The sequence below is a fragment of the Podarcis muralis genome, chromosome 4 (genome assembly GCF_964188315.1).
Source record: "Podarcis muralis chromosome 4, rPodMur119.hap1.1, whole genome shotgun sequence".
Classification (NCBI taxonomy): Eukaryota; Metazoa; Chordata; class Lepidosauria; order Squamata; family Lacertidae; genus Podarcis; species Podarcis muralis.
The window spans coordinates 61,880,697-61,897,673 of NC_135658.1; the positions used below are offsets into that span (position 1 = coordinate 61,880,697).

The 16,977-nt window shown below is 36.9% G+C and overlaps 1 protein-coding gene across 9 annotated transcripts in view; it reads left to right on the top strand.

Annotated features, from left to right (window-relative positions):
* Positions 1 to 16,977, top strand: part of DMD (dystrophin) — a 985,465-nt gene that overhangs the window by 932,494 nt on the left and 35,994 nt on the right. For 7 of the 9 annotated variants that reach the window (XM_077927390.1, XM_077927392.1, XM_077927388.1 and 4 more), the window contains 5 exons: positions 848 to 1,005; positions 9,234 to 9,400; positions 10,962 to 11,073; positions 12,316 to 12,452; positions 13,328 to 13,366. In XM_077927390.1, the coding sequence (XP_077783516.1) occupies positions 848 to 1,005; positions 9,234 to 9,400; positions 10,962 to 11,073; positions 12,316 to 12,452; positions 13,328 to 13,366 (613 nt within the window). The remainder of the gene's footprint in view (positions 1 to 847; positions 1,006 to 9,233; positions 9,401 to 10,961; positions 11,074 to 12,315; positions 12,453 to 13,327; positions 13,367 to 16,977) is intronic. The other 2 variants (XM_077927394.1, XM_077927391.1) reach the window with 1 other exon arrangement.

A 16,977-nucleotide genomic window follows, 5' to 3' on the forward strand; every position in this document is an offset into this window, starting at 1 on the left:
TATTTCAGTTGATCATAATCTCATTTTTTTAACTGTTACAAACTTTAACATACCTTCAGATATGTACTATATAACTCTTTTGCAGTAAATTAAATTTACATGTAGTACAACTCCTGGTATTAACATTTCCTGTGGGCAACATGGTTCTGTAACACAGAACTCTTTTTCTTTCTTCCAAATATATTATTGGATTCCAAATGCCAAGCTTTTGGGATTTTTTCAACTTTTGATACAAATCAGAGTTTGGAAATCCAGTTTGCAGGCATATATCATTGTGGAATTTTTTGGTAACTTCATTCCTTTATTCTGATTGTGAACATCTTTGCATGCAAGTTATTCCTATTTACTTCTGTGACAAAAATCCTAAAAAATGTATATACTTAAAGCATTTCCGCACAAATTTGTTACCTATATAGGATAATGTGCACTAGCAGCAATAAAATTATGGTCTGCTTTTTTAGCCCAAACAGTTTTGATTACCAATGGTATTCTTTAATATTTAAAAATTATTTGAGTAACTTTACAATTCTCAGCTTTGACAGTTATATATTTTTGACATTAATTATTTAACTTATTCTTGGACTTCCTTGCTTTTGTTTTGGTTTATGTGAGTTAAAGTGTAATAGTAATTGGCTACAAACAAAATCTGATTCAAAATAGTTATTTCTGAATTGTCTACTAGAGAAAGTCAAACCACTAAATAACCAAACAAATTGTGAACAAACCTTATGAAAACTCTCAACCATTTATCTGTATCTCTGACAGCAAATTTGTTTATATGTATTATACAGTTGATAGTTTCCATTGTTTTAATGGATTTTGCTATACATCTTTCTTTTGCCTCCAGATCTGTTCAAACAGGTAGCCAGTCCCACTGGATTCTGTGACCAGCGTCGTCTAGGCCTCCTTCTGCATGACTCTATTCAGATTCCAAGACAGCTGGGTGAAGTTGCTTCTTTTGGTGGCAGTAATATTGAACCCAGTGTTAGGAGCTGCTTTCAGTTTGTAAGTATACTTCTGCTTATTGCTATTGGTTTTTTAATCCAAACGTTATTCAGGGTAAATAAACTCAGGCGATAAGTGTGGAGTATGCATGTTTGTTTATTTAATATTTAGTTTAATGAAACATTTTATTGGATGGGGCCAGGCAGTCAGAATATGGCAACTCTGCACTCTAAATTGACACAGTATCCATCAGATTAAATGTAAAATACATCGAATAAAGAATGGTGTTGGGAACAAGACCTGTCCAATTTTATCTGTTATTTCCATTCTTGCCCTGCCTTTCAACCCAAAGGTCCACAAAATTAATTACAATCAAAAACATTTAAATGTTTTTTACAACTAAACTAAAACTGTAGTCATTGGCATGAGTAGGGAGGAAAATGTGACACTATATCTCAGAAGCCGCATAGCATAGCATAGCATAGCATAGCATAGCATAGCATAGCATAGCATAGCATTTTGGCTTGCATTTTTGAGTCACCCTGCATACTTCCTGAAGGAGAACATTCAAAATATGCTTCACTCCTAGTAGATGTTAATCTTGCTTCTAACACTGTAAAGCCTGAAGCAAAGAGGGGGAAAGTTCAGATAGGAGATAGCAGATACCATGGCAATATACCCTGGCTTCCAACACTTTAACATAAAGAACTTTCAGTTTAGCTCAGGAACTAACCATCAGCCAGTGAAATTTCTGAATTGCCATTAAGTCACCCCGCAAGTCATCCATGGTTCTGCAGCAGCACAAGGGAAGTAAGCGGGGATTTTAAGTTGGTCTAACTTTTGGTTTTTCAAATTCAAATACATTTTGTTTTAAATAAAAGATCAAGTATGTTTTTCCATGGGCGTGAAGGGAAAACTGATGGTGAACAGCAACAGTTACTTTGGCAAAGTATGTTTAGAAAGTACTGAGACAGAGGTCTGCAGTGGGAGACAAAAACAACTCATTAAACTGAAGGAATAATAAACTGAAGGGACAGAATTAGCATTTCAGAGAAGTACCAGAAGAGTTCATTATTTTATGACCTCTCCTTAAAAAAAATGCTAAGAAGGTTCTGTCTGGTCAATGCAATTCACAATGTGAGGCAAAAATAACTTTTGTCTTTGTAATTGAAAGGGTCACTGGAGGGAAGAAGCAAAGGAACCATTATGACTCTTCCTCCTCAAGTTTTAAATTCCCACTTCAAATGTTAGACCACACCATGCATGATAAAAGAGGTTTTTCCTCTCAAAGTGATCACTGTGCATTTCAAGAATGTATATCCTTCCCATTGTGTTCTTTTGGCATGGAAATAGACCTTGTGGGTGACCTCACTCAAACATCATTAATCAATCTGCAGGCCTCTTTTCATGTTGCTTAAAGGTTAATGTATTGTTTTGTAGTACAAAGTAAGGACTCTTTACTTATGATGGCCATAATTAGTTGAGGTTAAAAAAAGATTAATACAGTATAACATATTATACTATTTTTAATATTACATTTTTCCCCAAAATTAAATAAATATTGGCTATCCACAGGTTTAAAATTCAGGTCAGTTTGGTTCCTGATGCTATATGCAGTGGTACCTCAGGTTACATACGCTTCAGGTTACATATGCTTCAGGTTACAGATTCTGCTAGCCCAGAAATATTACATCGGGTTAAGAACTTTGCTTCAGGATGAGAACAGAAATCGTGCAGCAGCGGCAGCAGGAGTCCCCATTAGCTAAAGTGGTGCTTCAGGTTAAGAACAGACCTCCAGAACGAATTAAGTTCTTAACCCGAGGTACCACTGCACTGGGTTGCACCAGCACTTAGTTATACTTAGAGCCAATTGGTCTTTTGGGCCCAACATGCAGCTTGATAAATAGGCATAAAGATTGCTGTTTATTGCTTATATCACATATGTCAACTACACCCATTCATGGAAAACAACAATCTTGCTGCTACTGCCCTTTAGCATACTCTGCATAGCCCCATCTAGGAAGACATTTTGAAAGTTCTAGCTGGTATGAAGTGTTACAGCCTAAGGTAGAAGGAAGGAACATGTTGTTGTTTTTTAGTCGTTTAGTCATGTCCGAGTTTTCGTGACCCCATGGACCAGAGCACGCCAGGCACTCCTGTCTTCCACTGCCTCCCGCAGTTTGGTCAAACTCATGCTGGTAGCTTCGAGAACACTGTCCAACCATCTTGTCCTTTGTCGTCCCCTTCTCCTTGTGCCCTCAATCTTTCCCAGCATCAGGGTCTTTTCCAGGGAGCCTTCTCTTCTCATGAGGTGGCCAAAGTATTGGAGCCTCAGCTTCAGGATCTGTCCTTCCAGTGAGCACTCAGGGCTGATTTCCTTCAGAATGGATAGGTTTGATCTTCTTGCAGTCCATGGGATTCTCAAGAGTCTCCTCCAGCGCCATAATTGGCAGTGGGTGCATTATGTTGCTAATAAAGTTAACTGTTAGTTGCATTAAGCTTCCAGGCCCAATTCAATGTCCTAGTTTAAAGAGAAAGTGACAGACTCTTTATGACCAGGGCTCTATATACTTCAGAGACATCTGAACTTAAAAAAACATTTCAGAAGAGCCCTCTTCAGAAACATCACTATTTGAGAAGTGAGAAGTAGAGAAAGGGACTTGTCTCAAAAGTTCTGGATTCCTTTTTTGACACGTCCACCATTGTTTGTTTTTGCTGAATATTATACAAAGGTTGTTTGTTTGCTGCTTTTAGTGAGTTTGTTATCTTTTTGTTTTTTTTATCTTTAAATGCTGTATATTTTGAATTGGATTTCATCGGTTGTGATCGTGTTGTTTGAAATTTCTTCAGCATGTATTTGCAATATTGAAAATATTTGTGCACTATACATTCTCTCTCTCTCTCTCTCTCTCTCTCTCTCTCTCACACACACACACACACACACACACCACACACCCCTCTTCACAATCTAACTCAAGGACTTTTCATTATTAATGGGAATTGGCTGGAAGTGAGGTTTTTATGCTGATAACATCCCTGGTAATAATTTGCAGTGATTTCAGAGAGAATGAGAGAGAGAGAGAACCAGCAGCAAATGTACTGTATCAGAATCTGTTCTCCTGGTCTCAGTGGCTTAGGCATGCTGGCAACAACCTTGTCTGTCATGCACGGCAGCACAAAAATGTAATGTTTACTGTACCAGGAGATAACAAGGGGTGGTGAGGAAACCTCCCTGATCTTTGTTTGAAATGCAAGTCCTTGAAAGTAGGGGGGGAGGGAAGTCTTGTTCTGTCAACATGCATGTGCTCACAGCATTGGTGTTTGGAATACTCCCTTCAACTGCAGCAAAAATGCTACAACTGCTTCAAGTACATTCTTTGTCTGTAAGGAATGAGGTGGCCTTAAAAAAAAACTTTGCCACTTTGAAATTATTTTTCTTTCCACAAGCTTGAGGACTCATGCAGCGCCTAGGTTACAAACATTAAAAAAAGATGTACAAAGAGTAGCTCTTGGGAGAAAACGAAGCTTCATGTGGAATATAAAATAGAACTTGACTTTGCTTATTCATTTATTTAGTTCTCTTTCTTTCATCCCCCCCGCAACACACAAAAAGCTGTGGCAATAACAACAGTTTAAGGGCAAAGGTGCAATAAAAAGAGAGGATTATATGTAGGAATGGGAATTATACCTCATGTCTGTTGAACCCTGTCTGTTGAATGTCAGCTATAAGATAGACTTCTAGAGAAATATAATGTTTATGCTGTTCAAATTTGGCACACAGGTGGTGCAAATGAGAGGCTGTTCTGTTTTCAGCCTGTGGTGGAACATGGTGAAAAAGACAGTTCCTGAAATGTGGCTTATCTTGCATCATGCTCAGTGGTAGATCCCAGGCTTTTCAGGTCACTGGCCCTGATTTTAAACACGGCCTGAACACAGCTACAGTCTAACCAGATTTCTGGTTTCCTTAGACCTACTTTCCCCTATTTATAGACTCAGAAGCAGCATTCTGTAAAGTTGTTGTTTGACTATTACAATAATGTGTTTTCCTTTTACAATGCAAACTTGTATGCTTCAGAATACTTAGCTAGATGAACCAATTGTCTCATTCATAATTTTATTTGTAAAATTTGTAAAAAAAATAATGCTCAAAGTGGTTTATAACAAAGAAAAGTTGAACACATTTCAAGATCAAACACTTCAAAACAATTTCATTGTAACATAATAAAACAACAAAGTAGCAAATATAACATCACCCAAAATGTCAGAAACATTCCAGTATTATAAATATGATTACATTAACAACATCCAACAGCAAAAATGTAACAGGAATGTGACAGTTTCACCTTTGTTTTAGAAATAGATATTTGGACAGGACTAGCAGATAGAAAGGAAGTCTGCTTTGCATCTACTACACTGCCAAAAACTACTCATTTTTAAGTCTTGGTTATCCTGTATGTAGTAATACACCAATACCTTATTTAAGGTAGATACAAGCCTCTGGGCATTGTTTTTTTTAAAAGAGCACTTTATCAATGTAAATTTGAATCTCAGAATTTTAAAATAGTTTTAGTGTAATGTAAATTGAAATTAGGGACGCAGGTGGAGCTGTGGGCTAAACCACTGAGCCTAGGGCTTGCCAGTCAGAAGGTTGGCGGTTCGAATCCCCGCAACGGGATGAGCTCCCGTTGTTTGGTCCCAGCTCCTGCCCACCTAGCAGTTCGAAAGCACGTCAAAATGCAAGTAGATAAATAGGTACCGCTCCGGCGAGAAGGCAAACGGCGTTTCCGTGCGCTGCTCTGGTTTCGCCAGAAGTGGCTTAGTGGCGTAGTCATGCTGGCCACATGACCCGGAAAAACTGACTGTGGACAAACATCGGCTCCCTCAGCCAGTAAAGCGAGATGAGTGCCACAACCCCAGAGTCGTCCGCGACTGGACTTAACTGTCAGGGGTCCTTTACCTTTTTTTTAGATTGAAATTATTAGTATAAGCTTATTTTTTTTCATGGTTGACCATGGGACCTAAAAAAAAGAGGATAAACTTCAAACTATGCTGTTATCCTGATCTCTATCCATGTTTAAATGTATGAAAATGAACCAGAACTTTGAGGGGGAGCAATATACTAATAGATAATTGAGGGCAGAAAAGAGAACAGGCTTCATAGCTAAAAAACAGAGGCAAGCACAGTCTTGGTGAGTGGTTGCATGGTTAACTGTTGTGATCTACTAAGACAATTTGATACAATTTTCTTGAAATCAGGAATTAACAAAATATGAGGTAAAGCAGACATATGTTACATTTTTTAGAAGGCAGTTTTTTCTTTTCTTTTTAGCATTACATAACATAATGGTGAATATCCAGCTTTCCTCTCCAAATGTTTCTTGGCATATGAATGCAAAAAAAATCCCAACAAAAAAACAACAGATGTTTAGAATTTAATAGGAATTTGAATATTAGATGTAACAAATTGTTATTTGCAAACTGGGAAATGCACTGTTAACTTTGTTCTATGATTTACAGTTTTATTGTGGCAGTTGCACAGAAATATGTTAACGGGGGGGGGGGGGGGAGGAAATCTTCACAGTTTGCTTTTGTTGTAGATTCTTCCCTTATGTAAAACCCTTGGTTACTCTCTGGCTGGATTTAGAGATGATTAAAGAAACTGTAACAGCAGCTCAGGGAACAGTCAAGAACTATCTGTCCTTTACTGTCTGACCCTGACAAGCTTTTCTCAATATGGCTTTAAATCTTCATGTAATATACTTCAGTACTAGTTTTGGTGCAGTTTAATGCAGTTAATCTCCAACAGAAGAGATTGTAGATAGTATAGATGTAGTGATCAGATAGACAACTGTCAAAACTGATAGCATCCAACAAAATTAAAATAGATGTGCAGAAGCTGGAGAACTGAAACATATCTTTGCATATGACAGGAGCCATTTCATCCATTCACTGTAAACTAAAACTAATTTTTAGACTAAAAGCATCTGCAAATGGAGAGGTGAATGCTTTGAGCTGTTCATTCTTATTCTGTCTACAGTTGACACACTGCAGCATTTCAGTACAGAATCCATGTTTTTCATTCCAGAAATGGCATGTAAAAGGCTTGTTTGTGTATGTGTGTGCATAAGGTGAACTCAAATGACCAGAGCAGCTTATTGAAGATCATTATCTAGCTAGTAACAGCACAAATTTCTAAAGTAAATCTTCACATGGCAATAAACAGATAGCTCACCCACTAGAATTGACTAATCAAAAGCATTCTAGTTGTTGTTGTTGTTTTTGCAGAAACACACACACACACACACGAGTCCTCAGTAAATTTGTTTGGCTTTCTGCAAAGTTTTGAAATAATGAAATATGTGCAAGTATTCAAATATCTAAATTAAAATCAATACAGTACATTAAAAAAAAGCAAATAATTCCTCAGTGAATTGTATATATGTGCCTCCCCTTTTACAGTAGTTATGACCTATCTGCAGTACTGCCCCTTATAGATTTTCACTTTGTTCTGTTTAAATTCTAATCTCTCCCCCTTGTCTCTCTGTCCCCATATTGCTATTTGCAAACAGACATAGAACCATGCAGGGATAATTAAGAGATGGCTATGGACAAATGGCTGGATGCTTACTCAGATAGATGTGGTATTGTGTAAATAGTCCCTGAGATATGTGATGTCTCTACCCTTGTGTGCCCATGGCAAAGCATTAAACCTCATAGATATTTAAATTGTCTTTGTAAAGTTTACTATCTGTGCACCTTTCAGAAAAGTTTACTGAATTAGCATATATAACAAGTGATAGCAACCAAAAAATCATCTCTTCAGTCAGATTAATGCACTGTTTTAGGTCACAGTTTACGGCATCCATCATTTTCTTATCGTGGTTCTGTTTCATTTTATGTTTACAGTTATTGGCAGAAAGATAGAACTTTATAGCATGTGTGTGATCACTGCTCTTTGTCATATCTTCTATCTTAAAACACTGTAGATATTTACTATTATTTTTGCAAATAAAATTATTTAAACTCCTTGACAAGTCAGCATTATTATCTGCTTGCTTTGGGAGTGTTAACTTCACCAGTCTCATTTCGGATCAAGTAGCCAGTAGGTTTCAACTTGTGTCACAATTTACATTTATTTGATCTGAGGGCTTAAAAATAAGTATGATAGAGAAGACAATGTATACTTACGGCTGGACATAGATGGCTATTAAGAAGCTAAAATAATTCTGAGGGCTTTCAGGAGAGAGAGAGAAGCCCTAAAGTACTTAATTAGTATTCTTCCTTGATGAAATTAAGATTAAGGTGGATGGATAGTGACTAAAGAAGAAAGACTTTCTGAAAGTAATGGAAGCCCAGATGACATGTATAGGTTGCAAATGATGTTATAAATGTATTAGTAAGGGGGAAGAAATGGAATTGGTTTGCAAAGTGATATTTATTACTGAAACAGGAGAAAGAGGATTAAATAGTCCTTATATACTCTTCAGAATAATTCAGAAAAGAAGACACTGATCCTAGATGCATGTGTATGCTGAGATTTAGTGGAAGGAGAAAATGTTAAGGACACAATGAGCTATTTCATTTATTACCAAGAAAAGAGAGTTAAAAGTTGGTTTGAAGGGCAACAGTAAAGTCTGTATTAGTTTGCAACTGACCCTAGAAACTGAGAACAGTGATATCACTGGGGGGGACGGGACATAGGAATACATGATGGAAGACAAAAACTCATCTCTTGATGCAGGTTTACAAAATATACCTGTGCAAAATACCTTATGTCTGATGAAGGACAAAGCTTCACATCCTGACAGAAAATGTGTTTCAAAACCAATGTTTTATTTCCTGGAATATTATAGGGATGAATTGAAAGGAGGGAGAGTGTCATCTGATTTTCCCTGCAATGCTTCCCTATGTTGTTTTTAGCTGTTGCTCCTCCCCCATCAAGGTTCAAAGAAAACAAAAATAACCCCAGTTGATGGAAGATTTCCATGGCAGAATTCATGGATATCAGAAGGGTTCTAGTAGATCCTCTTTTCACCTGCCAGTTCTCCCTTACAAATGCCCCCCACCCACATTTATGGTTGGTTGGTTGGTTGGTTGGTTAGTGAATTTAGTTAGTTATAAAGGGAGGGAAGAGGAATATATACATATACGTGCGGGGGTGGGTGGAACAAATGTGTCACCATCTGAAAATTAGATGAAGGGAAATATACTTGGTTGGAAAGGGGGAAATGACTGGTAAAATGAAAGTTTTTCCTGTGTCCTGTAATGTAATCTCCTTTCTCTCATAGGCCAATAACAAACCTGAAATTGAGGCAGCCCTTTTTCTGGATTGGATGAGACTTGAACCACAGTCCATGGTATGGCTGCCAGTTTTACATAGGGTGGCTGCTGCTGAAACTGCCAAACACCAAGCCAAGTGCAACATCTGTAAGGAGTGTCCAATAATTGGATTCAGGTACAGTGTTATATTGCTGATTTTTACCAGATGAACTAAATGCATCATCAATTACTACTCTTTGTAGAGGTCATATATGAGTACTGAATCCTTCCTTCCAGCACATAATATGGGTGTGCAGAGAATGCACTGTGTATTAATTTCCTCATCTCCTAAAGGCAGCCTCCTTAACAGAAATGCTTGTTTAATATTCCTTCTGTTCTGTAAAAGTAATCATGTTGTTTGGATTCCTAAGACCATTAGAAGAACCAACCTGGATCAGACCAAGCATTGATCTTATTCAGCATTTTGCTTCCCCAGTCACCAACTAGATACCTATTGAAAGCCCACAAGCAGGACATGAACATTTTTGTAAAACGTGTAGTTGATAACTTGCTGGATACAAAAATGTTCCTAGAAGAAGTTGCTTAACATAAATGAAATAAAATCCTGCTAGAAAAACCATTGTGTAATGTCATTTTTAAAAAAAATATCTGCTCAGGCTATAGTCTCCTTAAGAGACATCAATCGCGAATATGGAAATTCTGTTGATGTGCTTAGAGACCTGGATCTCAACAGTGTGCTTACTATAGCAATGAATCTAAGCCAACATCTTGCAAAATAACTATGGATTGGTATACCTGTTAGGAATCTACTTAGCTGTTAAGTAAATACTATTTTCAGTTATGCTTAGACTTGTTTTATCACCTTGTACCCTAATAACAGTTTTGTATGGTCCCTGCATGTTTCAATCTTAACATTGTCTTACCACTGAGCTCTTGACAAGGGGCATTTTGGAATTATTGTGTAAAGCTCCGATAGATTACTATGAGTGTGTCACATGAAATCAAGAGCACTTCCTTCTTGCTGGTACTTTTGTTTAATATAAAGTACTGGGCGGTTAAATAAATGAATGTAAAAATAAAAAGTAAGCATTTATTTAATTTATATGACACCTCATAATTCTTGCAAGCATCCAACAGGATAAAAGGTTGCTTGCTGCATTTAATTACTGTATTCTTATGTCATAATCTGTAGACTACAGAATATGGATTCACATTACCAAATCTAACATTTCCCCTACTATTACCATTGTTGGGCTGTGGCTAGACTGTCTCTATTTAGGAGAGACTGCAGCGAATTTACCAGCCTCAGCTGATGAAGGACAGAATTAAAACAGTATTTTAAAAATCAAGTAATAATAATAATAATAATAATAATAATAATAATAATAATAATAATAATTTATTATTTGTACCCCACCCATCTGGCTGGGTTTCCCCAGCCACTCTGGGCGGCTTCCAACAAAGATAAAAAAATACACTAAATACACTAAGTAAAAATACAGAGAATAATAAATTAACAACAGCAACATCCCAGCACCAGCCCTTTCCTAAAAAACGCCAGTTCCTAAAAGCTTGTTGAAATAAGGTCTTCACCTTCTGCTGGAAGGACGAGGAGGGATCCAGTCTAACTTCTCTAGGAGGGGAGTTCTTAAGTCTGAGTGTAGCCACTCTCTTACTTTACACCCGAAACAAAATTTGGTGCACGAGTGCTGAATTTGTATTTTCTTCCTCTCCAGGTACAGAAGTTTAAAGCACTTTAATTATGACATCTGCCAAAGCTGCTTCTTTTCTGGGCGAGTTGCAAAAGGTCATAAGATGCACTACCCAATGGTAGAATATTGCACACCGGTAAGTGACATCAGTGTTTCCTAATAGAAATTCTAGAGAGAAGAGGAGGGGAAATCATTTGTTTGTGTAAGACAGTGGAGGCATTGTTGAGTATTCCTTTTTAAATTAAATCATCCTTCACAAAACTGTTTTTTAAAGCATGAATATCGTGCTATATCCAGTGAAAATAACAGGAATAAAGAATCATTGGAAGTTGCTAGTTATTATTTATATATTGCTGTGTCGTAACAACTAAATCCATACTTTTCCAAGGTTGGCCAAAAGAGGAAGCTATGGTTCATTAAAGAATTCCTAGTTTATTGAGGCTTGTCATAACAGGACTGTGTGCACAGGAAAAAGGCTTATGTGTATCTCAGCTTATGAATTCAAGAGAAATTCATCCAAATGTGGCCGATAAATAAAAATCAGTAGTATACGCCAGCTTTTAATCAAAGTTCTCAGGTGCTTTTATTCTATCTATCTCTTTCCACCTAGACATAAGATAATGATTGTACTGATATACATATCCAAGGAAGGGTGTAGTGAAAACATGTCTGAACAACTGGTGTCGTTGGTTTTCTTTTTTTCAAACTGAAGGGGAAAATTGTTAATCTTCAAAGTCATAAAGTGCATTAGCACTTTCTTCTAATTGTAACTCGAGAGAATTGGATTATATAATACAGCCGACTGTTTCTACTTGCTTCTTCCTAGCAAATGAACAAAATCTTCCTTAAAAACGAATGTAATATATAGAGCAGCATCTGTTTTGTAGAAGTGATTTTTTTTGTTACTTTGATGATAAGGTCAATATAAAAATAAAAATCTGATAAACAATATATTTGATTATGGGGTGCATATTACTGAACATTACAAGAATACAGTTTCACTATAAAAATGGAGATTATTCTCTTGGTACTTTTCTGTTCTGTTCCTACTGTGACACAGCAACCTCCTGTACTACCTATTTTGCTGTGTTGGTACATGCCACATACAAAATTATAGGTTATCACAGACCTGGCAAACTTGTTTTTTGTAAATATTTAATGTGTACATTAACAGCCTCATGTTCATGAATACATTTTTTTGAACAAATTTGCTGATACATTGCAAAACGCTAGATCATGGGTAGCAAATCATGCTCCTGAAGTAAGTTGTCATGCACTTCTAATGCATAATGGTAAAATGTTTATGGTTTGGTGGAAGAGGCCAGTCAAATATTTGGATTTCTCCTGTAAAGTGATACCATTAATATGTTGCTTCCAGACTACTTCAGGAGAAGATGTTCGTGACTTCGCCAAGGTATTGAAAAACAAATTCCGAACAAAAAGATACTTTGCAAAACACCCAAGAATGGGCTACCTGCCTGTGCAAACAGTGTTGGAGGGAGACAACATGGAAACGTGAGTGAAGCAGATAAATAATTCTTTCATTTGTTAAGTTCTTTGAGCTGCCCAGTTGGCACCTGATCCCTTTACTTCCTAACTGCATAACGCCACTTTCATTTCTTTCATTTTGGTTTATTTTGGTTGAAATTAATATACAAGCTGACGTTTCAATTGCTATAAGTTAAACTTGAACTAGTAAAAGAAAAATGCCTGTGAGCTTATTGATTGCATTGAAAGTGTTTAAAGGGGTTGACATTTTGTGGCCCTCCAGATGTTGCTGGACAACAGCTTTCATCATTGGGTTGATAGGGGTTGGAGTCCAGCAACATCAGGGGGCCCACAGATTCTCCATCCCTAAGATAAGCAGAAGTCAACATTCATTCACTTTCTCCTGATATGAAGAATACTTTTATCAGATATAGAACCATCAGTAGAGCATGAGACTTAATGTCAGGGTTGTGAATTTGAGTCCCATATTGGGCAAAAAAATCCTGCATTGCAGGGCATTGGACTAAATTGCCCTCTTGGTCCTTTCTAACTCTGTGATTCTATGAATTAGTAATTTTGCTTAATTTTAAATTTATACTGTAAACTTCCCACATTTTTCCATATTTCTTCCCATAGAGATGATGACACAAAAATTATGTCTTGAGTTTTTCTTTCCCTATCATCTGCTAGTTAATAGTTACATGATTTAATAGCAATTGCACTACAGCTTGTTATCTCTCTCTTTAATATTTTATTTCGCATATTTTTGGCTGCTTTCCATGGACATTCATGTTGGTCTATTGGATTTTCCTGTTTTTGGGTTTCTTTTAAACTTTCTGTAATTATTTTGCTGCTCGGTTTTTTCTGCCTCTCTCTTCACCTCCTCATTTTTTGTCTTGCAGTCCTGTTACTCTGATCAACTTCTGGCCAGTAGATTCTGCGTGAGTACTTTTGCCAAAGTGTGCTGCTATTGCTTCTGCTGTTGCGTTCTCTCACTATTTGTTTTTAATTTCTGTTGAGTTTTGTTTTTTAACATATGTCCATTTCCCTCCTTCCTCCCCACCCGGTTAAAATTTAAAACAAAAATTTAGTCTAAATCAATGGAATGGTATACCAGTAGGGTTTCCTGCACTTCATTAAATGTACATGACACTGTATTCAAAGTTACAGTCCATCAAAACTGAATCGTATAAGTAATCTAAGTTAACTTCTATCTGAATCAGAGATTTGGTTGCACAGTCATACCTCATATGGAATCATGCACATTAAATATCTGAATTTCTGGATTAAAGTAGGCATCGTTGGTTGGGAAACAAGCAACTTTGAGATTTGATTATTGGTTTTTTGGAGGAAAAGGAAATATGCCATAGATCTTACTTTTAAGGTCATTATTTAACATTATGTACACACAGTTGCCCTAGTCCAGATGTATGTGCAATCAAATGCACATTTGGCTATCTGGTACATGCATGCTCTCTCATTCATTTGAGTGGAGAAGCCAGATTGGCACCTATGAGTTTTGGGGGGGATCTGCCTTCAGTGTAAATGAATGGAGAGGAGCTTGTAGATGGGCAGTGTCTGTGCAGAAGTTCTGCTTCTGCCTGCCTAAGCCGTCACAAGATTCTGGTATATTGTAAGTGCAATTACAATGTATTATTGAGAATGAACAATATTTTTCAATATTGTCAGAGGTCTGGTTATGATCCATCCAATACAAAGCATATTCCAATATTTTGTTTCAGTGGCGAGCGTTCCCTGCGTGTAGATTCCCCCCTCTGAAGTTTAATGGTACTTTCATTAACCTTATTCAATTTAGGATGAATTGTGCCTGAAGTTTCAGGAGCAAGATACTATTATTTCTCAACAGAAATCTCTTATTAATTTAAGGCCACATGAATTCACTGACAAGTTAGTTCAGTAATTGCAGATATGAGTAACTATCCACTTTAGATAACTATCAGCTTGACATCTATGCTAACATAACTTTAACATTGGTCTTAATTATTTGTTTGTGCTACTTAATTCATATGTCTGCTAAATATTAGTGAAGGAGGAAGCCTAAAATTAGTCTATGAACACTACTAAAGGGCTTCTGCCCTTTCCTTGCAAAAAGTGATTACTAAAATAAGCAGCTCTAAAACTACAATTAATTCACAGTATATATTTGGAGCATACTGTTGTAAAGACTAACTGCATTCTCTTAGAAAGCAATCCTACAAATGTCCCACTAAAGTAAGTTCTGTTGAATTCAGTGGGCTTACTCCCAGATAAATTGTCTAGGATTGCAGCATATAATATTAATGAATGAGCATCCTGGTTTTTGCTGCATGTATTTGAAGAGCTGTGTAGACTAAATGCCAGTAAACACCTACTGCTAGGTCTGTGACCTGTTTTCTATTGGATACTCAACTACAAGTGAATTAAGAATAGCTTACATTTTTAGTGTTGACATTATTTTTGGCTGGCCTTTCTAGTCAAACCAACACCTGTGGTCACCAGGGCCTGGCTTTGCACTGCTCCAGCAGCAAACCCCCCCCCCTCCTTATAGGAAAGGGTCACAGGAAAGATGTTGGTTCACTCACTGTGAGGCAAGGCACTTTGGGCACCTCAACATTTAAGTAGCCAAACACTCCTTAGATTTTCTTCAAACCTTGGAAGGGGGGAGGGGGCTGGGATCACTTGAGGGTAGCAGGTACAAGGCACACCACATGGCATTCATAGTTCTGGCCACTCCCCCTACATCAGCACCTGCTGGCTAAGGCAGTTGCTTCACTATGCCTCATCACAGGACCAGCCCAGGGGAGGAAGGCTGATCACTTGTTATTCTCACTCGAGGACGGGGAGCAAAAATATGAGAGCCTCACAGCATGTTCATTAAAATTCACACAAAGTAATTTTTGACAGTTACTGTATATGACAGTTACGGTATATGCCTATGAAGACATAATTAAACTTCATTATTTTTTACACAACAAAACATAAAAATATATATTGGGTGAATGGCATCTGGCCTGCTGTCTGCATCCAGCCAGTCATTGTTTGCACCTAGCACATGCAGTGTGCAGGGACTTTGATTTAAAACTATGAACAACTATTTATTTGCAGTTAGCAGGATAGAAGAGAAAATGAGCTGGAGACATCAGTTTAAAATAGATTTCAGTGGATTCATTCTGAACTAAAAGTTGGTTTACCCTTGATTTCTACTATTATTGTATCTCTCCTTTTAAATTGAAATGTCTGCATCAAACTACCTCTCTTTGTAGTCAGAGGCATCTCAGTACCTTGTTTCTTTTGTGGAATTTCCTGAGATGACACAGGTTCCTTTTGGCTTTTATTTCTGTCAGTTTAACATCCAGTACATAACTGTGTCAAGTCTACAATTTGATGGCACATGGTTGGCCAATATATAGCTTCTGAAACCCTGATTTGCATTGTTCAATTCCCAGATGATTTTCTTGTATGGCATTCAGTATTTCTATCCTTAGGTCTTGTTTTATGATTCCTTAATAATGAATATTATGTCCATTTAATTCCTTCATCTAGTTCTAATAAATACAAATATCACCAGACATTTCTTTCTGGCCATTTCAGAAAAAGGCTTCTAAAGGAGCAGCAGAATTCTTAATATTTACAATCACTAGTGAAACTCCTTTAGTTTCAGAATGAAAAATAGCAGTGTTTAATCTGTGACACTGGTTCTCCTTTCTTAAGATATACACTCTGGCTAGAGTATCAGCAACTGAGATTTCTCCAGTGTTCATAGTCATCTTTTGATTCTTAGACGTGCCTTATAAACTGCCTTCACTGGCTTTTTAAATCTGTTCCAACAACTACTGCTTTTACACAGATGAAGTTGTGGGATATTATATATCCAAATACTATTGCTGATGATTCTTTTTCTGCTTGAGCATAGTTCAGTTTGATAGTTGTTGGTGTTTTGAAAGCACATACAACAGGTGAGCCTTTCTACAGTACATTATTTAAACCTGTTGTACAAGCAACCGATTACCTGGTTACTGTTTTTTGTATTATAAATCTTCCAAATTGGTGTTATGTAGTAGTAGCTGCTTTAACTACTAGGCTGACATGCAGTAAGATTCAACAACTTCAACTGTTTGAGGAAGTATGTATAATATACCTGTTATTTAGTTTATATTTATAATCTGGTTTACTGTACCAATAAGTATGGCTTACAGTGATTTGCAAGTTTTTAAAGACCGCACATAATCTTTTCTCAAAGGCAATTTTAGAAACCACTGTTCTGTGACCATTTGTGATAAAAACAACAACACACTATTCACATTCTGGAGCTGAGGAATCCAGTGTACCAGTGAATAAATAATGAGGCTTTTCTTCTGTTTCTGCTGATCTAAACCTTATCTTTGGCTTTGAACTTTGTTGTAGTTCAATAACTTTAAGCAAAATTATTACCCATTCCACATTTCCATCACTTTTCCAAGTGATGGATAGGAATTTATGCTACAGTAAACGTGTGTACAGCAAGTCTTTACCAGATCTTCATATCTACTGAGTCACTTGTTTCTGTTTGGAT